Source organism: Pinus tabuliformis, chromosome 1_2, assembly GCF_031772625.1.
Source record: "Pinus tabuliformis cultivar Carrire ecotype Pingquan chromosome 1_2, CPIR1, whole genome shotgun sequence".
NCBI lineage: Eukaryota > Viridiplantae > Streptophyta > Pinopsida > Pinales > Pinaceae > Pinus > Pinus tabuliformis.
Window position 1 is genome coordinate 247,533,735 of NC_142298.1, and position 25,090 is coordinate 247,558,824.

At 38.2% G+C, this 25,090-nt stretch overlaps 1 protein-coding gene across 1 annotated transcript in view; it reads left to right on the plus strand.

Annotated features, from left to right (window-relative positions):
- Window positions 1-690: 690 nt before the first annotated feature.
- The window catches only part of LOC149205299 (ubiquinol oxidase 4, chloroplastic/chromoplastic-like), a 231,187-nt gene continuing 206,787 nt past the window's right edge, over window positions 691-25,090 (plus strand). Inside the window, exons 1-2 of the mRNA XM_089397368.1 lie at window positions 691-817; window positions 1,056-1,171. Of these exons, the coding sequence (XP_089253494.1) occupies window positions 691-817; window positions 1,056-1,171 (243 nt within the window). The remainder of the gene's footprint in view (window positions 818-1,055; window positions 1,172-25,090) is intronic.

Sequence of the window (25,090 nt, forward strand, 5' to 3'; positions counted from 1 at the left end):
AGGGGAATTTTGACAATTAAAACTGACATTTATACTCATCCAAATTCTTCGAAACTTTATGCATGATCTAGTATGGCATTTTACGTCAACTCTATACACTAGGACATTGTTTAGTGTTGATAAACACATATAATTAGCTAAGGAGAAAAATCTCCCTAGAGTGACAACTCTTTAGCAAAGATCTTAAGCTACCTAGATGTGTTACATGTCTTTATATTCATCATACTAGAATCATTTTTACATCATCCCTGCAGGGCCGCAGAATTTGGGATACAACATGATGACCTGAAGCTGAATGATGATGATAGAGTTCTGAAATCTGACTGTTGTGACCATGATGGAATGCTCTGAAATGTACTTTGACATGGAGTCTTTAACAAATTCATGTAGTTGACACTTGAGTGGTCAACAATGCCTATAATTTGTTTTCCTAACAGTAGAGTTACAAATAATAATATACAATTATTAGACAGTACCACTTGTTGCCTACTAAATTCACTGGCCTTTCCTTCTTATAATGATATTGGGTGTGCAAGATTGTTATGGTACTCTTCGATCTGAATGATGTTATTATATCATCTATTCTTAATGTCTTTTACTTGGTTGCACCCAGAAGCACTATTCTCACTCGTCCTAGATGTAGGTTCATCAATGAAGATTTACTTATTTATTTGATAACCTTTGGTGAAAATGAAATTGATTGCAACTTGCCTATATTTGCAGGAAACAGTCATAAAGATTTTAGATGCTTTGTACAGTGAGCGGCACTATGCAAGGTTCTATGTATTGGAAACAATTGCAAGGGTACCTTATTTTGGTATGTTTTATATCGTAAGTTATACTGCAATCAGATCAGAGATTTTCACTTTCTTGATATTAGTACACGGTCTTCTTATTCTAATTGCAATAGCTCTTTCTATCGTATAAGAAGCTGCAATGGTTGTGGTAATAATTAACTCGTGTTTATGATCACCTTGTGTCAATTTTGCATGGTGATTGAGATTTGCTTGCATCTTATTCCTTATAACTGATCAATTGAATTGACTGCTTCTCAGCATTTCTATCAGTACTGCACATGTATGAAAGTTTTGGTTGGTGGAGAAGGACTGATTACTTGAAGGTACATTTTGCGGAGAGCTGGAATGAACTACACCATTTGCTTATCATGGAGGTAAGGATTTTGTGCTTTTACACCTGTGATCCATTCTCATTTTGTTTCTTGATAGATCGATTTCTTATACCTTTTCAGGTATCTCCTTTTACCACTTTGCATTCGTGAATTTTATGGAGACGTCATTGCAATCTTTGATTTATTTTCCATTTTGAAGATCTTTTCTTTCATAAGGGGTTGTCTTCACATTTGGAATAGAAGGATTTTTCTCTTTTGTTTTTGCAATCTTAATACTTGAATATTCAAAAAGGACTCACTGCCTTTCCATTTTTTTAACATTTGTTTGTCTCTTAGGCGATATGCATCAAGATATAGGCATAATTTCATCATTCTTGTTGGAACAAGTTTTTTTATTGTGGAACGAACAAAGTCTGTTCTTCAAGTTAAATACTCCAGAAGACTTGGAATATATCGATCTCCATTGAGATACAAGAATTTATATATTAAAATTTATGAATGAGAATGATACAATTGAGAGTGAGGGTCTTGTATATATAGCTAGGTAAGTACCCTTTCACGAACGATCATCTCTGTAGAGACATGCCTCTTCCCTACTAATTATTAGTTAATTAATCATTGTTTATGTCTATTATTATTTATATTATTTTTACTATTATTATATATATATTTTATTCATAACATTGCCTTCCTCCTCAAAAAGCTTTGTCCTCAAAGCTCACTGACGAAAGGTTTGATCTTTTTTTTTTTTTCGAATATCTTCTTGTCTCGGAATTGTCATCTTCGTTGAAACAAGACGATATGATGCTTATTAGTTAATTAATCATTGTTTATGTCTATTATTATTTATATTATTTTTACTATTATTATATATATATTTTATTCATTTTTTTTTCCAAAGAAAAAAATGAACTTTTTATAATCATGATAAAAAGTTACATATCATATGCCGAAGCATTCCTTTTGCTGTATGATTGAGCATCATAAAGTTCTGTAGGAAGGCCATTCTACCTTCCTTCAGCTAAGAGAGATAGAGCTTCCTGAGCATAGCATGAGCCTCCTCTAAAGAGGAAAACAACTCCTTTCCTCGACATCATGAAAAAAGAGAGAGTCAACAGTTTCCCATATGTTTAGAGTCCATGGTAATAAAGAAAACAGTAGCAAGCATCTTTTCCTCGGGTCTCCTCTATCGAGGAAAACAACCCAAAAGAAAAAAGATGCCCAAGTCTTGCATGAAACACGAAACAGATTTATATATATTTTATTCATAACATTGCCTTCCTCCTCAAAAAGCTTTGTCCTCAAAGCTTATTGATGAAAGGTTTGATCTCTTTTGTCCGTTTCGAATATCTTCTTGTCTTGGAATTGTCATCTTCGTCGAAACAAGACGATATGATGCTCTAAGTGATAGAGAAAACTGTCGCACTAAGAATGGATTTGACCATCCTAAATTAATCTTCTGTGGAATCTTGTGCTTACTGGATACTTCGTGTGAATTGTCATCACAAGACTGAATTGTATTGACATTAATAGTCTTCGGAAAATAAGTTTGTTGTTTATGTTCAAAGTGATACAAATTTGTATATTGATTGAGATGTTTGTTCCTGTGATTCAGATATAGATAAAGAGTTCTTTTGGTCTGTCTTTCCCCTATCATGTGTGTGGCAGTGTCTTGATTTACTTCAGGTGATGATGTTGTTGAGTTGGTTACAAAACCTTCACTTGGGGTGTTTATCATCTAAACTGCAACATCTAAGTGCGTCTTTTCTTCAACCAATTTGCCTTTTTCTTGAGTAATGATATTCACTAGATCAGTATTTATTCCTTTCTCTTCAACTTGGACTTCTACATTTGATGCTTCCTTCTCGATAAGCTGTTGTACCTTGTTTTCCCATGACTTCTTGTCCTTTTTAAGCTTCTTAATTTGCGTCAGTGGTTTTTCACTATGGTCTTTAAGTCGCGAAACTTCATTTTTTTCGGCGATGGTCTTGTCAACTTCTCTTTACATATTTTGAAGTACTATTTTACCTTATTGAAAAATCACTTTTGAGATATCTACTATGTCTTCTAGTATTACTAAATTCGGCTTCACTGTAACATCTTGTAGCATTATTTTTTTCTTTTGTAAGAAAATGTCAAAAACTTTTTTTTCGTATTCAGGCTGAAGGAACCCAGGGTTGCCATCCAGGGTGAACCTAAAATAATGTCACCTTGATCGCTCCATAGGGTTTGAACTGTGAATTGTGATACAATTGTATAATCTCCGATGTTTAATTGTAAATTGGTTATGTCATATTTTTTGTTGTCATAATAGTCTAATTTTTCTATTATATTTGACTCGGGAATCACTAATTGGTTTGCGATTTTAGGTTTTATATAATTTTTATCTTCAGTTGGCGAGATAGCGATAGTAACATCTTTTCCCGCAATAGACCCTTTAATTCTAAATAGCACTGAGGCATAGTTATATTTAGTTTATGGGAATCTTCCAACCTTTATTTTTGAACTAGACTACATTTTACTCAACCTTAGGGTTTTAAAAGTAACCCTTTTTTTTATTAATCCTTCCAAACCTAATAATGAATCCTTGATAATCCTTTTTCTTAGAAGAACCAATTTTTTTTTAATATAGTGTTTTTTCTTTCAATTTTTTTTGATATATATATTTTTTTTTATAATGACCAAGGGCTAATTGGCAAAAATGGAGAAACTCCAACATGTGTAGCGAATGCTTTAGTTTTTACCTCAACAAGGTTGACAGAGGATTGATGGCCAAAGGCCAGGATCAAAGAGCGTGACTCTGTGCAACAGTGGAGCGGCAAGAGGATCGAACAACTCTGATACCAAATGGAACGAACAAAGTTCGTTCTTCAAGTTAAATACTCCAGAAGACTTGGAATATGTAGATCTCCATTGAGATACAAGAATTTATATATTAAAATGTATGAATGAGAATGATACAATTGAGAGTGAGGGTCCTGTATATATAGCCAGGCATAGTTATATTTAGTTTATGGGAATCTTCCAACCTTTATTTCTGAACTAGACTACATTTTACTCAACCTTAGGGTTTTAAAAGTAACCCTTTTTTTTATTAATCCTTCCAAACCTAATAATGAATCCTTGATAATCCTTTTTCTTAGAAGAACCAATTTTTTTTTAATATTTTTTTTAATATAGTGTTTTTTCTTTCAATTTTTTTTGATATATATATATTTTTTTTTTTATAATGACCAAGGGCCAATTGGCAAAAATGGAGAAACTCCAACATGTGTAGCGAATGCTTTAGTTTTTACCTCAACAAGGTTGACAGAGGATTGATGGCCAAAGGCCAGGATCAAAGAGCGTGACTCTGTGCAACAGTGGAGCGGCAAGAGGATCGAACAACTCTGATACCAAGTGGAACGAACAAAGTTCGTTCTTCAAGTTAAATACTCCAGAAGACTTGGAATATGTAGATCTCCATTGAGATACAAGAATTTATATATTAAAATGTATGAATGAGAATGATACAATTGAGAGTGAGGGTCCTGTATATATAGCCAGGTAAGTACCCTTTCACGAACGGTCATGTCTGTAGAAACATGACTCTTCCCTACTAATTATTATTTAATTAATCATTGTTTATGTCTATTATTATTTATATTATTTTTACTGTTTTTATATATATTTTATTCATAACATATTGATAACCTGGTTCACACAAATGAAAAAAGAAGGAAATAGAATATACCATTCACAATGCAATAATCACATCGAAGAATGACCATTGGTTGATTAGTGACTTCTAGAGTTGCATGAGGATATGCCCCCATCCTTTAGACTCTAGAGGGTCAGAAATGAGCACATCCCCATATAGGGTGTGTCGGTGCTAGCATTGGGACATCCCCCTCATTTAAGAGAAATTTCCCTGAAAATAGGGGATGCTCCCTATTACTACCCAGATTAGCATCCTTGGCAAGGTTTGGTCAAGGTGCTAATCTGTAAGCACACAAGTGATATACCTACTGTCACTTCAACACAATCTCCTCTCACTTTAGGCCAACTCCTACCATGCCATGGGGGGTTTCCCAATACCTAGAATCTAGATTGCTTCATCAACAAGTTAGAACTTAGTAGACTAGTGCCCAAAAACCCTATCTATGATGAAGTTTAGGAGTTAATTAAAGAAAAGTGCTAAATCTGATTTATAAATGAATAATGCAGAAAATACAAACCAGCTCTTGAGAAATAGTGAAATACTTCAAATAGATACTACCTTTAATGTCACAAGTTGAGGTAAGGGTTCATACACCAAGAGAGACGGTTTATCCTTGAATTCCTTTTGATCGTATGACCAAAAAGAAGACAAACTTGCTGCTGTCCTGCACTTCCAACACCTCTAAATAATGAAAGTCTACATAAAACACAAGGTTGGAGTGCCTTTTAAGAAACCCGAGAGTGTGGAAACACACCAAGATCAAGTATCCATGGTTACTAGTGCTAGGGCTATGAAAGATGAATAAAATAACATCCCGTCAACAGATTTATGCAATAAAATATGAATGTACAACAATTTGAAACATAAATTGCATAAGTCGGAAGGCTAATCCCCCTATGGTCAAGGGAAGATTGTTTCCCAATCAAGGTTTAACACATTCCATCTCTTTGAGAGGTTGAAAACACTTCTAAATAAGATGAATATGCAATAAAAACCAATCAGAAGTGAAACTAGAGTTTGTATGGTTAGATTTCACCTTGTTCTCTTCAAACCCTAGGCTGGGGCTTCATAAATCCTTGTACAAGGTTGCTGTAATTTTATTCCATATTTATGAAGACCTTGGAAAACCCTCAATAAATGATGCTAGATAAAAAATAATCCACAAAAGAAGAGGGCCGCTTTGTTCTAGGCTGCTAGATGTGGGAGAGGCACAAAAGCCAAACTTCCACATTCTATGAGACTATTTTTAGTTTTAATATTTTTGATTTTTTTTGTATTTTTTGTATTTCTATTTTTATGGATTTTCAATAATATAAATATTAAAAAAAATAAGAACTTGAATTTTGTAAAAAATGGTTAGTTTTTGGATTAGGGCTTAAATGCCTTATCTCTACTAGTGCATTTGGGGTCAAGATGAATTCTCCTTTTAAGTTGGTTACTCAATGGTTGTGGATTAGGGCAAGGAAGGTAGAACCCTAGAAGTTAAATTATCTCTGTGTTTAATCAAGACAAGTGATGGAACCAAGGCCTACAAGAAGGGATCCCTCGAAGGGGAAAACCTTCAAACATAAAATCAACTATGGAATGAAATAAAATCAAAACCCTTATTGAGGAAGCCCTAGGGTATGGCCCAACAAGGAGAATTAATTCTTACATCACGCCAACAAGATAGAAGTGAGAGAATTTACCCTAGACATCTCCCTCCAAATGACAAAGTTGTCCTTCAATGTATCGATCTTGATACCCTTGTAGTATTCTTGAATTAACCAAAAAGTTGCCTTTAAAAATATGTAAAGTAGGCAATAAAAAGAGTCTTCAAAGTTGAAATATTACATTATGGAAAAATTGATATCAACAATTCACAACAATTTGGGAGGAGAGTGAGCTTTCTATTTATAGAAGAGGCTGTCATCTTATCTTATCTTATCTCAACATATCACCCCCTTTTTCTCCTTAGTAAATGTCTAAGAAAGCTCAAAAAATTGGTTGACTTGTCATCCACAAAAGTTATGGAGACTAAATCATTACAAAAAATTGATTTTACATAGCTTAAAGCTCTTGAAAAGAGGGAATGTCCCATTCAGAGAGGTTCATCTTGTTTAAAAAGGAGGCCAATTTGCACCAATAGCCCAACATTCCCCTAAAAAATGGCTTGAATTGACTTGGGAGTCAATTTAGTAAGGCAAGGAAGGCTCAATGTCTCTCTTAAGATGCTCAATGCTTGCTTAGAGTTGACCTTCGACCTCCCAACGATTGCATAGAAGATGGAGAGCTCCTTGCTTTTGTCCAACATTTGCTAGCTTTAATGATTTAAAGCTTGGCTTGCTTGCTTTTCTTTTGATCTTGGTCCATGGGAGTGACCCTTGCTTGATGTGACTTTTGCTTTGCTCAAGAAAGGTGCCACGTTGTCCTATTTAACCCTCATGGCTGCCCCAAGAGGGGTCGCCCCACCTTTAGTGATGAAAAAATGCTTGAAAAGGCACTTTGAAGAGAGCATTTTGGGTGCTTTGACTTGGAGATGACTCGGATTGCCTTGGAGAGTGCAATGAACCTTTTTCCTTGCCTTGGAGAATGTGAAGCATTGCCTCATGGAGCACAAAATCTTCGTGAATTACGAGATTGACATGAAGAATGATGTCCATGTCTAGAGAGTTGTGCATTTGTAATGTCCCCATTTTCAGTTTCCTCTATAGTACAGCCAGGATGGATTTCTAGGGTATGTGCTAGCCAGGTCATAGGAGCAAGAGTACATCATCAGAGGTCCCAAATGGATTTTGAGGAGTTTTTTGGGGTCCAACGACATTCGCTTGGCATATTCCATCATCAAGGTCAGTTCCGTACAATTTGCTTTTGGTTCCGATGCATTAAGATAATTCCTGTAAAACGGGGTTATTATTGAGCCCAACTTAATTAATTACACTTAAGGTGGCATTCCAGGAGGAATATTTGATGGAACACCTTAGTGTAATAGATCGTTGGAACAAGAACGAGAAGATCTAAGGGATGGGATGATGATAAGTGACTTCCAATGGCCAGAGAAAGTATGGTTGGTGATTTAATATTTTCTCGGATTAAAAGTGACTTTAATTAATCACTTAATTAAATAAAAGAATGGGAAAAATTAATTAAAGGAAGAAGGCCAAAAGTGACTTAAGTAAATAAAATAATATTAAAAAGTTACTTAGATGAAGTCAAGGGGGAGCTTCTAGAATAATAATAAAATAAAATATTTCTAGAAGATTGGAGATCTATCTATCAAGCCTTTTAAAGGAGGAGGAGGAGATCATTTGGGACGTCTTGGATTTGTGTATTGTCTTTGTGAAGAGTTTTGAGAACTTGGTTCTTAGGATTTAGGTAGCCCTAGGACGGAAACCCTTAGGTGATTTGGTGAGGGTGGGCAAAACCCCTCTCATCATACAGAATTCACAGGTGCACTTGTTGATTTTTCAGTCAATTTTGGAGGCTGGGTTAGCATTGGAGCATATTATTTTGGAGGCCAGTTTATTCATCTCAACGATGTTCATGTAATCTTATATTTAGTAATTAAATAAAGCTGAGTTTTACAGTATTCCTTATGAGTTTACAACATTCGTGGCTTTCACATTGCAAATCTGTTTTATTTTTGTTGTAATTTCATTGTGCATATTCTACTATTGTTTGGAGAAATTTATGGTGAAAATTTTTAAACAATTTTCTGAGAGATTTAGGCAAAAATATAATCTAGGATATTACAGAGGTATCAGAGCTGTGCATCCTGCCAGCCTGAGGGTTTCTTATTTGCAGATCAGCCCGTGGATTATTTTCGGGAGTGCCAAAGAGAAATTAGTTTCGGTGATTCTTTGCAATCACCCTAGCTAAAATCTCGTCAATTGCGGTGGTTCTCTATAGCCACCCTAGTTGGCTTATCATTGGATTGCAGGTGGACTATATCAGATTGAATTGCTTCAGATCTGCGCTTCTTTCTAGAAGATCGAATGCCATTAAAATTTGCGGGAGTATTATGGATTGAGTTAAGGTCAATATTGTTGGAGATATCTTCCTACAGACCTTGTGAATCCTTTCGAATTACTGAGGCTATGGTCAGGTTTATGCTCCCATCAAGCTAATCGAATCTTGATCTATTGATGTGTGAAATTGTCTCTGACATATTAAGTGTTTGACAATTTCTATGTAATCAAATTGTTGAATTAATTTGGCCAAATTCAATGTTTTTAAAACCGGAACCGGTGACCGGACCGGTCCACCTAATGAACCGGTTTACCGACCGGAACCGGTCTAACCGGCACTGGTTTGGTCTAAACGAACCGGTTTTAAAAAAATACATTAAATAATTAATTTTTAATGAAACAAAACTATTTTTAAGATGTAAAACCATGATTCCAAGCCAATAGAGACAAAATATGCAAAGTTTGCTCATTTATATACCATGTAAAGGTGAATACATCAAAATGGCACCGAGTGCAATACATATCATCAACAAAATAGCAAAATACATAACAAATGAGGCTCTAAATGGCCTATAAAGTCCAAAAACATTGCTGCAAGCTATGAGGCCATTGGCCTACTACAAGTCTACAGTATACACATGATCAATCATCAAGTTCATTACCACTACTAGTAGTAGACACAAGATCATCATCAGGAGCTACATAGACATCATCTGGTTCAGAGTCTGAGGATGCCTCAGCCTGATCTGCAACCTCAGTATCAATGCCACCAATGACAATAGAAGTGGACCTAATGGAAGCACGAGTTCGTCGACCTGCATGACTAGTGCCTTCCATTGGTTCCTTGCCTTTCCTTGATGCCGCTATTGATCCTGGTTCTGATGCCACCACATAATCTGCTTCATCCCCCGCCAAAGCCATGTCGATATCAAAATCAGCCTCAAACACAGGTTCTTCAGTCTCCTCCACCCATTCTGATGTTGGATCAATATCGTCCAACACAATGGGATCTAGATCAGGAGTTTTTCTTATCATTTGGAGCTCTAATTGCATTTATTGTTTACCCCCAAACCATGAAATCCTGAAAACCATTAAGTCTGCTGAATTTTGAGTGAAATCTAAAATTCTAGTTTCTCCATATGAAATCCAATGAGGTCGAAACCACTCTCAAACATCCTGAGTCATTTCATGGTAATGTTAAAAATTTAAGTAAAAGGATGAAAATGAAAATTAAAGGAAATGTCACTTTTACTTTAAGAATTTAACATTACCATTAATTGCCAACATTGTTAGGGTTGAAACACCCTTAGTCCCCCCCCAAAACCCCTCAAACACAGTCAAAAACATGTTTTTTTAACTTTATGGTGGTTGTGCCTAAAACCGGCCGGTTTTCACCGGTTAGGGCCAAAAATCGGGCAAATGAAGGGTCTGACCGGGTTTTTAGGCCGGTTCGGACCGGCCAGCTAGCTAACCGGCCGGTTTGACCGGTTACCGGTTTTTCTGAGCGGTTTTTAAAACTATGGCCAAATTATTTTCTTTAAAAAGGAGGTCGAGAGCTAAATTTATATAAAAGGGGCAAATATTGGTCAAGCGCTAAATTTTTATTAAAGAGACAAACATTATTATTATTCAAAGGTTGAAATACTCTTGCTTTTTGAGGGCCACATACCCCAAATCCTTGAGGAGGATGAGTTGGCTAAATCTGAAGCAGAGATCAAATACACTTTTTTATGGCCAGATTGCCTTTGTAATAGCTATATTGAACCCTTGACTGGAAGAGGACCAAGTTTAATTATGAGCAAGTATTCAAATTCTTAAGAGGCCGAGAATAAGAGCAGAGGGTACTGTGTGTATTGCTAGGTTGCATGAAACGGGGAAATGGGTACGAGTCTCCGAAACAGGAAGCGATACGAAACGTGACCTCCCCAATTTTTGGAAACGGGGAAACACGAATATATATATATATATATATATATATATATATATATATAGATGTGCAATCATAAAGCATAAATGATACATTATAATTTATTACACTTAAACATTAAGATTTAATTTACATCACATTTACTCATGAATGATCACATAATGAAAATAAAAATATCGGAATATCCAAAAGCAACCTTTATTATATATCCAAATATCAAAATCAGCCTTTCTTTATATTAATATATGACGCCGCAAGTACAATAAAGACTATAAGGCTGCAAGAGAGAGATCCAAATCAGGATTTTCTACATCCACATCCCATTCTTTAGAAGGACCACTGTTGTATTGGGAGTCTCCTACATAGTCGAACGACCTTAGTGCTTGGTTCCTTTGCATAGAGGGCTTGGTTCTCTTGATTAAATACAAGTTCCATACTCTAGTACATGATAAAATCCAATGGAAAAATTGCATTCCCCCCAATCCTGAAATCCTGAAAAACAGATAAGTCTGCTGGATTTTGAGTGAGATCTAAAATTCTACTTTCTCCATATGAAATCCAATGGGGGTGAAACCACTCTCAAACATCCTGAGTCATTTCATGGTAATGTTAAAAATTTAAGTAAAAGGATGAAAATTCATCCTTTTACTTTAAGAATTTAACATTACCATGAACTGCATATGCCTCAAACTTCCTGATGAACTGCATATCAACACTAGGGCAAAAATTCACTTTTATAACTTTAGACACGCATCTAGAAGCAACTAGAAGTCACTAACATACCCTAAAAATAAATTTAAAAACAAATTAAAACAAAACACAAGTTAATGAGGAAACGTGGGTCGTACGGTCGTGAAACACGTTTCCGGCCGTACTGGCCACATTTCCGTTTCGGGAAATGTGGTAGTACGGACGGAAACGTGTTTCACGGCCGTACCAAACGCATTTCCACGTTCCGTACCAGTTTTCGTACGAAAACAGACCTCTATACCACGTTTCCTGCAACATAGGTGTATTGGTTAAGTTGTGGATTGAGACTCTTGAAGAATAGTACCAAAAAGGAGGAAGGGCGAATTCTAGGTATGAGTAGAACACGAGTTTCACATTTATTTGTTGGACGAGTTCATACACTGGGTCAAATTCCTTTATTATGGGTCAAGTATATAGTGGCGTTTTCTTTGAAGTGTTGGGAGCCACTAGTTGTTGGTATGAGACTGCTTTTCTCACTGTCATATCACATAAAATTTTGCTGAGCGTATAGTGCCAAAAACCCTATTGAAAAGAAGCGATATTAATCTTTGTTTTAGGGTCAAATCTACACTTTATATGCTGGTCATGTTGTCTTGTTGAAGGGTTCATTTTTTACACTAGAACAGGTCGAGTTCTCTCTGTCACTTGCTGGTTGAATGTGCCATCAACAAAGGTCGAAATCCTAGTCACATAGTGAGCCCAAATCAATAAGATTGTTGAAGGGGGCTATCAGAAGGGAGCACATGGTATTGTCCATTTGCTGAAGGTGTCCTGTGATATGTTTGTGGCTATAGCAAAGATTAAATAACAGAGAAATGGAAGGGCCATTCTCTTATGTTCCACGTTGCTGAAGTGAACTTCAAGCTTGAGCTTTGTATTGTTGCCATATCTTGTATCACGTGACGGGTTCCTTTCCTCTGCTATTTGCAATGTATATTCCATTATCAAGTTAATATATGCTTTGTGCACTTTCCAACTTGTTATAGAGATATCCTGTAACAATAATTTGTGCTATTTTTGAAGTATGATATAATGTATTAATTGTTGGTTAAAGTCTAGTTTTCATATTGGTGAATTGTATATTTCCAGTCAGAGATGTTAGACACCTAATCCTCTGGATTAAGGTTGGGTTAGTGTGTGTTATGGTGATCAGTGGTTAGAGTCCAAGAAAACCCAGAAACTGAATCAACGGTTTTCTTGTTGTATTAATATGTACACTATGTACATCATTCATAGACATCAATTAATAATATAGTTGAGTTTGTTTCCAATATTGTCCGTCTTACAATGGTCTTAGAGCACCTTCACCAAAATATGCAGTTGACTATTGGGTGCGCGGTTCATACCATCTTCTGGGATCTTTTGCCACTTGTTATTTGATCACAAACTGATACACCAGCTGCTACACGCAGGACACAACAACGAATTAAGCCTAACCTTCGACCCCAACTTCCGGTTGCTATTCATATAGTTACCTTCGTGGATTTTTTTGTTAGTGAATAAGCAGGGCTGTTTTCAAGTGACACCTTTGCACAAACAATAGAACAAGAGATTCCCTTAGGTGTTGCTTGAAAACGGCCTTGCTTATTCACTAACAAAAAAATCCATGATGGTAACTATATGAATAGCAACCGGAAGTTGGTGTCGAAGGTTAGGCTTAATTCGTTGTTGTGTCCCGTGTGTAGCAGCTCGTGTAGCAACTTGTGATCAAATAACAAGCGGCAAAAGGTCCTTGAAAATGGTATCAACTGTGCACCCAATAGTCAACTGCATTTTTTGGTGAAGGTGCTCTGATACCACTGTAAGACAGACAATATTGGAGACCAACTCAACTATACTATTAACTGATGTCTATGAATGATGCACATAGTCTACATATTAATGCAACAAGAAAACCGTTGATACAGTTTCCGGGTTTTCTTGGACTCTAACAACTGATCACCATAACACACACTAAGCCAACCTTAATCCCGAGGATTAGGTGTCTAACATAAGATGAGAAGACCGAGAGCTCTAAGATTATAAGAAGATGTCGACATAACTTTCGGTGTTTTTATATACAACTTGTATGATTTTTTATCTTGAATATTATCTGTCTTACAAGACAAAATTAAGCAAAAATGATACCTACAACAGTATGTCTTTTACATGTTTGACAAAATTAACCATATAAGACATCCGTTAAACTCAACAAAATTAGTTGTCATTGTGGGGCATTTTCCTAGTGATTCTAAGTAGAACAAGAGGGGTTGCGAGCCTAATTTCCCAGGCCAAGAATACTCCAGGAGGGACCGAGATCTTCATCACTTTGTGGAGACCGAAGTCTTTGAATCCTAGAACGAGGAGTAGATCTGTATTGTGCACAATATTTATAGTTGGAGCAAAGTATTAGATTGGAATTTGAGTGTGGATTAGTGACTTTGAACCATATCATCTTGATGGAAAAATACGTTGTTGAAAGTGTATCAGGTTTCTCATTGTATTTCTCTTGAAGCTGTTATTTGCCCCAAAACAATTACTGTGATAGTATTTTCGCTGCTTATGATTTGTTTGACAAAAGTTGTCATTGAGTTGTCTCTTAAATTCACAGTTGCTCAAACGTTTTCTGAGTTGTTTGCAATCTGTTTGACAAAACTTTGAGTGCAAACTGTTTGTAGAAATTCATCAATGATAATTGTTGAAGATTTTGGAAACATAAAGTTTTTGGCCTACTATACTGCTATTGTACTTTTTAAAGGTTTGGGGCTAAGCAGAGTCTATGCTGAGAGGATGTTGTACCTTAGAGCCTAAGTGATTGCTAGTATGTATTGCTAAAACTAACATTTGAATATATCAAAGAGTGATGACATTTTGCTGAGATTATGCCAGTAATAAAGTTTGTAAAACGCCTCCTAAATCAGCATAGTAGTACCTTAGTGGACTACAATATAGACCAAAGGAAAAAGTATAACAACAAACCCTTCTCAGAGGGGGACCATGCCATTCTTCAACAAGAGCAGCCAGGGGATTTGCAGAAAGAGCAAGAAATCAGACACAAATTCTTTGCACTTGGGACAAATTTGAAATTCATGAGCGCTACATTGAAATCCCTTTTCAAATTGGAAGAACTAGACTCACTCCTTTCCAAGGTAAACCATTTATGTTGGAAGAATTTAAGTTCGGCTCTCAAACTAGCCATGTTTGCTCTATTACAGCACAAGTTCTTGGAGCACCCTTGTGAAGGGGTCAAACTTTTGGTTGCCTCCTGTCTTAGTAAGATCATGAGGCTAATCTCTCATGTACCCCCTTACAACGATGATATCATGAGGGGAGTCTTCCAACTAATAGTAGAAACCTTTCAAAACTTGGATAAAAACATGGGTCCTACCTTTGGGAAAAAGCTCAAGATTTTAGAAATCATGGTTAGGGTCAAATCATATGACATCATGCTTGATCTAGAGTGTGATGATTTGATTCTTCAAATGTTCTGATGCTTCTTTAGCATTAAGGAACACCATCTTGATATGGTCAAAACAAACATGCAGTCCATTTTCTCCTCAGTTATGGGAGACCGTGATGCCATATGCAAGCAACTGCAATTTAAGTTGTTGGCTACTTGGAGGAAGGAACAATTGGTCTCACTTGCTGCTTATGAACTAGTCAAAAGGTTAGTTGAGTAGAACATAAAACTGTTAAGAAGACAACTGACCAAGGAGGATCTGTTGAGGATTTGTGGTGACGACAAGGAAACAAGGGTCTGACCATGCAACAAGAATGAGTTAAGGAGAAAACGTCTTTGATTCATTTTCAAGGAACATTAGGGGCCTAAACACTCATGCTTGAGTGACACAGAGGAGATGATAGTGGTAGATTAGGAGGAGATTCAATCGAACCTTTTTGATGAGGATTCTTCTATTGTTAAGTCCATCGATTTTCATGAGGATACCTTGCAGAAGCATGAGCAGGCGTGTGGAGATGTTGACAACAATCTTGATATGCATCCATGTCTAATGGATGAGTATGAGGAGCAACAAATTGTCTCCATTAATGAAGAAGACTGAGGAGACATTTAGAGTGATGAGCTATGACTGATGATCTAGTAGGGAGAGCACATGTAGGAGTATGAGTTAGATGAGGATGTTATGCATGATGAGCTATCTGTGGAGAGGCAGTTAGAGAGGCTCATGTTGAGCCCATGGTGGAGGAGGATGAGCGACCATTTTTGGGGCCAACCGTTGATGAGGAGCAGACAGATGCATAGGCAACCAACATGGTTGTGATACTTTCAGACGCTAGTTTGTAGGAGGAGATAGAGCATATCAAGACAAATGTTATGATGATGAAGCAACAGATTCAGTCACTCTTAGGCACTATCTTGTAGGAGATCAGTACATTAGAGGAGCTTTGAGTGGCATACGACAGGTCAGGGGCCAAGTTGTCTAGCATTGGGGAATAATTAACATCCCGAACTAGGCAACTAGTGGAATATTTTCCAGAGTTGTAGAGTAGCCCTCTTCAAGGGTACATTAATAGAGCTTGTAGCTCACCTTTATACACTAGAGGGGAAGGGGCAGAGTCGTCCCTATTAGTTGGCCGAGCAGAGAAGCATGGGTGGAATATGGAACAACATCGACATGATAGACTTGTTCCATGTCCAGGCATTCTGGCATTTGATCCTTCTCACCGGATGGATTGGAGGGAGATTATGAGTTAGAACTTGGTATCCTATTGAAGGAGTGATATTCTTAGTCAGGGGCATAATGCAACAAGGGCCCTTAGATACTACAAGCTCCAGTCGACAATGGGATGAAGGTCGAAAGTTCATTAGCTTTTCCATTGCACTAGCCCAACATCAACTTGGTGGGTTTCACCTTGGTCTATGCCTAGAGTTGGATTGGAGAGAAGTTGGTATTCAATTGATAGAGCAAAATCTCTAGCCAGAGAAAGAGCACAATTAGAGCCATGGGGTATGGGCGATGATGATTAGCCATTGTGGCATTGGGATCTATTGGTGGCAAGGTGAGCCAGAGATTTCTTTGGGATCCTGGTATTAAGGGATCCATGCATGATTGGATGACGTGAAGGCATGTGACACGATGGTTTGTATGGGATCCTGGTATTGGTATATAGTTGCCTTTACAATGGTTAGATATAGATTGCTCAAGGGCAAACAATCTTGGCGTGGGAGGAATTGTAATGTCCCTGTTGTTTGCCGCCTTGCACTCACACCTAAGTTAGTGAGAAAAAGCCCTTAACCCCACAAGTGTGGCTTGGTGGCAAAACTAAGATATGGGGTTCTCACCTATTCCTAACTCTCTTCGTTTAAGCTCTCTCCTAGTTAAAGCTAAGGGGGGTGGTCCCTATTACCCACCATTTTGTGGGTGATATCTCTAGGAGATTTTTTTTTTCTCCAAGATGGTCCTCAGCAGGCAGCGAACAACGCCTTACAACCACTAGCTAGCTCATTGTGCCATTTCTCCACCACTTGAGCCAACCATGTGGTCCCTCACCCATCTGCCATGATCGTATGTTTGAAGGTGGGCCTCCCGAACCTAAAGGTATGCCTTGTCATTTGGTAATTGAGTATTGTAGTTTGCTTATCATGGACACTTCTAGGCATGGATTAATGGGGGGATTCGGCGGAAAGAATGGGTTAGGTCTGTGCCCTTGTCCCCTAGACCCCTTTTGGATATTAACCTTGGATTCTAGTCCCGTGGGATCTCTTTTACTGACCATTTGGCTTTAGGGATGGTATTTCACGGGAAACCCCGATTTTGGTTGTGTGGTCCTGCTCCCTCATCCACTTATATTACCCCCTTTCCATGCATTATTACCCCATTCATCATTTCTCCCACCTAGGTCCACATTCCTCCACTAAGTCCACATAGGGTTAGCTTACCCCTTTCCCTTGCCCACACCTTGGGTCAGGCTTGGAATGATGCTTGGAGGTTGATGCGGCGAAAAAAAGACAAGCATATTTGGCCACATTGAATATGAAAATGTACCACAAAATGCAAAAGACGGCCGAGACAAAAACATTTAGCATGTGGGCAAAAGCCAATACATGAGCTCTACCCCATCATCATGGCCATCACCCTAGTACCTGCAGGTTCTACGAGCCTCCTTCATCATATAGGAACCCATGATTGTCCCAACCCCTGGTGGGCAATAAACTGCCCTACCTTAAAAGGGGGTATTCATTGTTATATCTTATGCATCATGCTCTTACCCCTTGAGCCCCGAGCAGTTAATCAAAGAAAATCATGAAAAGGCAAAAGGCATATAAAGAAGGGTGGAAAATCAAGGTCGGGGCATCTCATGTACCACGATTGCGCCCTCTTATACATTATAAACCCAAGTGTGGGTTTCCCTTTTATCAGCTACCCTTGTACCCCAACATGTGGCCTAGGGCTGCCCCTTCTCACCCCCTACTTCATTCACCTATTTGTCACATGCCATCACATGCCACCACCTTTTGAAAGATGTACCTTGAACATATTATCCCCTTTAGAAGTAGAAACTACCTAATAGGATACTTGGTTAACCCCATTTGGAGTTAGGAGACATTGGCACATTTGAAGCCCATTATGGAAGGGCGGGCCATTATAAGTCCCCACCTGTGGTCCATGGTTGGTAAGCTCATTTACTCGATTTCTCTAATGACTTATTGTACTGGAAGGTTAGGGGATACATTGGATCTTATGTAGGATTGCAGATGGTCTCCATCTTGGGTTTGGTCTCCCTATACGGGGTCCTAATCCTCCAAGGGGCTACATTGGCACATGTAGGGTGTGTGTTAAGGGCCATGGGCCTCCATAGCAGTAGACAACACTCCATGGATCCCCGAGGATGGTCAAAGATGCTTGAGATACTCCCATTGAACGAAGAAGATGCACCTGGTTCACATTTGTCCAGTTGGCCCCACAAATGTACCATGCACTTGGCAGTTGACCCAGGACTTGTAGGATGATGTGGCATCCCCTACACCATCATCAGAGCCCTTGCAAATGATCTACAAGCATCTTCGACCCATTTGGAGACCCATGAGGTTATTATTGTGCCCCCACACCCATTGGGAGCACCACAGGTTTATTGTTTGGAGAACAAGGGGCCAACCCCTTGTCCATCACTTTTGAGGGTCCTGCTTTTCATTATGGACCCATGGACCTCATCAGGCCTCTTAGAGGGCTCTACAACATGTAGTATTCATCATTCGACCTCTTAAGAGGCATATTCCTTCATTTGTGAGCTAGTTTGGTGGGCTTGTTACCAAAAGTTAGAATATTAGCACATTATTTTATTTTTGGGGCTTATGTAGGCCAAGGAGGCTAATTCGAACTCCTCATTAGTGTATAAATACAAGTGAGATGAGTTCATTTTCTCATCATCACTTTGGATTGGATCTCTTCTCTCTCTTGAGAATTTCACATGTTTTCTTAGAGGATGAATTGGAACTTTGTGGATGAATTTTGATGTGTGGATTTCGTCTGTCTTATATTGGAGCTTCTCTCTTGTCAAATTGTGGATGGTTGGATATATTCTATTACATGTAAGTACATGCTTTTAATGTTATTCTTGTTTTACTTTGTCATATACATTGGACTGGGATTTTCGCTATTTTTAGGGCTAATTGGTGCATGCATTTATTGCTAAAATTATGAAATTTTGTCTCTATTATAGAATCTCTCAATGTATGGGCCATGTAATGTGAATGAAATCTCCTAGGGGTAATTCTATCAACGAATTTATCTTGATAAGCTATCACCTTTTGCACATCGAAGTATAAAAGCTGCAAGATTGCTTCTCTTTGACCTAGAAGGCTAGCGAAGTAGTCTTGAGGCCTCCTTAACCAAGAACCAAAGGCCCTCACTCATATTCATCATAGACTCCATTCTCCCAAGATTATGACACTGATCTACCAAAAGGTGGTCACCTTAAACCAACTTCTTTCACCTTTTCCTGAGTCTAGCCAAGTTGGGTCACCTAGGGCATCATTTACCCGATGAACTAGCCCCCAGAAAAGTTTGATCTCCTAGCCACTCCTGCACTGGTGTTTCCTCTAGACCTCCTCCAAATTTGAGGCCATCTCGATGGTGGAGTTGTGAGAAAAGCCAAGCCCTAGCTCTGAGATCAAACTTTGCCCTGATATCCCCAAAGGCTAGTACCTTATTGGATCAATTCAACACCTTTAAAGTGAATATTATTTTTTTGATCCTTTCCCCTACCATGTCTAGGTTAAGGAGACCATTGGTTGCTAAACTACTTCCTCTTGACGTACACCAGGTCCACTCGGTCCCGTGTGGTCTTGTTCCTTTGAAAGACAATTCTTCAAGAACCATCCGGGATACCAATTTCAACAAGGATTTCAAGGATTGGGAAACTCCTTCACAAGTCATATTCCATAAACTTAACCCTCAAATGCTCCCTTCCTTTTCCTAGAAGACAGTGTACCTTGCTTAGAAAGCAAGCAAGCTCCATCTTTTCAACTCTATTGGGAAGAGGATTATTTGGGTCACTCCATATCCATTCTTTGATTTATCCTTCATCGATGACTCCATAATATATCAGGTCTCCTCCCATCAGTGAAAATCTGTAAATAGAAGGGAGCCTTAACTGAGGTGACAATGGGCTAAGTCTCCATTTGTTGCTCTTGGTCTAGCATCTTTGCCCTTTAGGTCCCTTGCTAGTTTGAGCGGTAACAGTTCCTAATGGAAAGTTAATAAAAAGGAAAAGTGAATTTCTAGGAGACTAAAGTTAGAGGGAGATGCTTATCAAAAAATAATTTGACTCCAAGATGTTCACAAGCATATAATATATGAGCATTATTCAATAATGTATTCAAAGTATAGAGTAGTGCGTTCAAGTAAATAACAATAGCTTGCCCAAAAATGAATTCAAGATACAATGATAGACAATCTTGCAAAATCAAATGTTAGACCAAGATGAGCATATATAAACATCAATTTCAACTATAAAGGATATAGTACTTGAAAGTAAACGCTCAAATGACAAGATAATGACATCAATGGCTTATGAGCAAAATGATCATTGAAGCAACAAATATATGAAATAACTTGAAATAGGGTTGCACAAATGAAAGATATGCCAACTACAAGAAAGCTAATTGTTGCAAAAGTAAAATATCCAAACACTTGCACTATAAAGCAAATGCCTCTTGAGAAAATGATGATATTTGCAAATATGACTCAAATAAATTCAAGATAGCATATATATGAGAGTTGTATTTGCAAATAAAGTGAAATTGTGATGTATAGATGCTCTTGGTTTATTTTATTAGTTGTATTCTAGAACAAAGTTTCAATTGAACTCCGGTCCCTAGACTCCATTCTCGCCCGGAAATCCGTATCTCACGATGAAGAGTCAATAGGGGTGGAGGGTCCCTAAAGTCTATACAACCAACTTAAGTTGGAGGTTAATTTTTGGAAATGCCAATTAGTAATAAAATGTGCCTAAGTGAGATGCTTGAGTAAATGTTGTTGCTTTCAAAATAAAGTATTTGTGCTTGAATACAATGAAAAATGCTTAAGTAAAAATACCAATATCTTCAAATGGAAATGAAAGTGAAACTTCACAAGTCCACAATTGCTTTGCAAGAAATAGAGTAAATGCCAAATTGCTTCAACACAAGAATGTTCAATAATAACCAAGATGCCACATAAATTAAATTGACAATGATAAAGCAAAGTGCTCAAGAGGCTTGTGAAACCAAGATGGCTACATTAAATTAGTTTAAGCTTGCCAATTGTGTAAAATACTTGCTTGTTTTAAAATAAAAATATTGCATGTGTTGTAATAGAAGATCAATGCAAACACTTAAGAAGTTGATGTAAACAAATGTAAAACTTGTGCTAAAATGAAAATGGATGTGAGTACTATGTTAGAAACTATTCGTGCATGAGTGAAATGAAATTAACAAATAGGAATTAGAGTAACTAAACTAAGATGATTAGTTCACCCACAAGCAAAGATCCTCCCTCTAAATGGGGAGAAGGGATACCATGGGAAAAATCCCAAGCTCCCTCACAAGAAAATTTAGTGTTTTTATTAGTGAATAGTTACAATGAAAAGAGACCTCTCAAGAGACTTCGAAAAGAAAGAAAATATTTACAAAATTTGTGCTTGTGATGCACTAGACTTCCTCCTTAGATGCCCAAAGTAATTGGCAAATGAATGGCATAAAGAAAATGCCTCTAAAGTCTGCAAACTTGGAGAAATGTTTACATGTAAAAATCAGATTGTGAAACTCCCAAATCTGCCCAATGTGTGGACTGTTTTGGTATTCACAAATCAACCACTTTACAATCACAATGCATGCAAGAGGAGAGAGGCTAAGCCTCCTCTAGCTATCGGCCCTTGAGAAAAAAATTAGTAGCCCTCACAACAACCCACAACCTCCCTTGAAATCTAGCCTTGAAGTGAGAGCCCAAGGTCTTGCACAAAACTTGTTAAAAATTTCAAACAATGAATCCCGCAAGCTGCCACAAGAACAAGTTAGAGAGGGCTGCAAAAAAAAAACCAAGTGTTAGCTATGAAATGAATCAAAAAAATTACAAATATATATGTAAAATAGTCTTCAAAGGCTAAGCTAAAGAGTATGAATAAACTCCCCTCTTTGCTTAGCCATAATTTGGCTCTAAAATAGCAAGATTATAGCAAATGAAGCACAATATTTTGAGGAATAAATATTAAATGGATTATGCTTGAGATATGAGCCTTGTTACCCACCATTTTGTGGGTGATATCCCTAGGTGATTTTTTTTTCTCCATGATGGTCCTCAGCTAGCAGCCAACAACCCCTTGTAGCCACCAACTAGCTCGTTGTGCAACTTCTCCACCACTGGAGCCAGCCATGTGGTCCCTCACCCATCTGTTATGATTGTATGTTTGAAGGTGGGCCTCCCAAACCTAAAGGTATGCCTTGTCATTTGGTAATTGAGTATTGTAGTTTACTTATCATGGAAACATTTGGGCATGAATTGATGGGGGGATTCGGCGGAAAGGGTGGGCTAGGTCTGTGCTCCTGTCCCCTAGACCTCTTTTGGATGTTACCCTTGGACCTTAGTCCCGGGGGATCTCTTTTATCGACATTTGGGTTCTAGGGATGGTACTTCATGGGAAACCCTAGTTTTGGTTGTGGTCTCGCTCCCTCATCCACATATATCACTCCCCCTCCATTCATTATAATCCCATTTTATCATTCTTCCCACCTGGGTCTACATTCTTTCATTGGGTCCACATAGGGTTAGCCTCCCCTTCCCCTTACCCACACCTTGGGTCATGCATGGAATGATGCCCCAGAGGTTGATGTAGCTAAAATGAAAACTAAAAGCATAATTGGTCACATTCAACAGGAAAATGTATCACAAAATGCAAAAGATGGCTGGGACAAACACATTTAACGTGTGGGCAAAAGGCAATGCATGAGCTCTATCCCATTCCCATGGCCATCACCCTGGTTCCTATAGGCCCCAGATGAGCCTCCTTTATCATTCAAGAACCCATGATTGCCCCAACCCCTGGTAGGTAATGAGTCGCCCCATCTCAAAGGGGGTATCCATTGCTATACTTCACACATCATGCTCTTATTCCTTGAGCCTCGAGTAGTTAATCAAAGAAAAATCATAAAAGGCAAAAAGCATATAATGAAGGGTGGAAAAATCAAGGTTGGGGTAACTCATGTACCACGATTGCTTCCTCCTATACATTATATACCCAAGTGCCGGCTTCCCTTTATTAGCTACCCTTGTACCCTGACATGTAGCCTAGGATTGCCCCTTTCAGTCCCTTTTCCATTCATCTCTTTATCACATGCCACCACTATTTGAAGGATGTACCTTGAGGCTTGGACATACTGCCCCCCTTCAAAGGTAGAAATCACCTAATAGGGTGCTTGGTTAACCCCCCTTGGAGCTTGGAGACATTAGCACATGCTAAAGCCCACTGTGGAAGGGCATGCCATTATGAAGTGCCTACCTGTTGTCCATGTTTTGTAAGCTCTTTAACTCGATTTCTTTAAATGACTTGTTGTACTGGAAGGCAAAGGGAAGCATTGGATCTTATGCAGGATTACAGATGATCTCCATTTTGGGTTTGGTGTCCTTATATAGGGTCCTAACCCTCTAGAGGGCTACATTGGCACATGTAAGATGTGTGTAGAGAGCCATGGGCCTCCACAGTAGTAGACAAGGTTCCATGGATCCCTAAAGACGTTCAAAGATTGCTCAAGATTCACCTATTGGACGAAGAAGATGCACCTGGTTCACCATGCCCAGCCGACCCCACAGTTGTACCATGCACTTGGTAGATGACCCAAGACCTGTATGATGATGTGGCATCACTTACACCATCATCCAAGCCCTTGTAGATGGTCTACAAGCATCTTCGATCTATTTGGAGACCCATGAAGTTACTTGTGTGCCCCCACACCCATTGGGAGCACCACAGGTTTATTATTTGGAGAACAAGGGGCCAACCCCTTGTCCACTACTTTTGGGAGTCCTATTTCTCATTATGGCACCTATGGACTTCACTAGGCCTCTTATAAGGCCCAACGACATGTACTATTGGTCATTCGACCTCTTGAGAGGCTTGTTCTTTTGTTTATAAGCTAGTGTTGTGGGCTTGTCATCAAAAGTTAGTTATTTTGTACATTATTTTATTTTAGGGGCTAATTAGGCCTAATTAACTAAATCGAACTCATTAGAAGTGTATAAATACAAGTGATGTGATTTGATTTTAGGATCATCACTTGGATTGGACTTGTATCTCTTTAGAGAACTTCACTATCCTTCTTGGAGGACGAATTTTGGAGCATGGAATGAATTTTGATGTCTGGATTATTTCTCTTGTCTTGGAGCTTCTTGATTGGCAAAGTCTTGATGGTTGGATATACTCTTAATATAGGTAAGTGCAATTTAATGCTATTTTCTCTTTCAATTTTTGTCACATACATTCTTAATGAGATTTCGCTATCTAGGGCTAATTTATTGCATCCATTTATGTGAAGTTGTGGAAATTCAGTTTCTAGATAGTGATGCTTCATGTATGGGCCATGTATTATGAATGAATGTTCTTAGAGATGCTTCTTCATTGAAATTCATCTTGATAAGCCATCTATTTTTGCAAAACGAAGTATAAATTTCTTGAAGTTGCTTTTGTTGCTACCCTAGTGCTGTGCAAAGTTGTCTTTGAGGCCTCCTTGACATAGAAAATTCAATATCCATAGTCATAATTCCTCTTGACTCCAAATCTCCGAAAAGGATTAGGCGCTGGTCCACCATAAAGGTGATCACCTTAAACTTATTTTCTTTTTCTCACCTTTTCTTTTCTAGGCCTAGCCCATTAGGTCACCTAGGGCATCATTTATCTCACAAACCATCCACTCAAAAAATTCGATCTCTTGGCATCCTCTGCGCTGGTGTGTTTCCTAGGTACCCTCCCATTTTGAAGAAATTTCGACAGTGGGATTTTGAGATATCTCAAGCCCTAGCCTCGAGATTGAATCTTCCCCTTGGTTTCCTTAGGCTAGAAACCTCATTGGGACCCTCATATTGCCTTGCACAAAAATTCCTTCTTTGGTCCCTTTATCCTTTGGAATGGGTCAAGCATATCATTGGTTGCTAAACCCTATCTCCTTG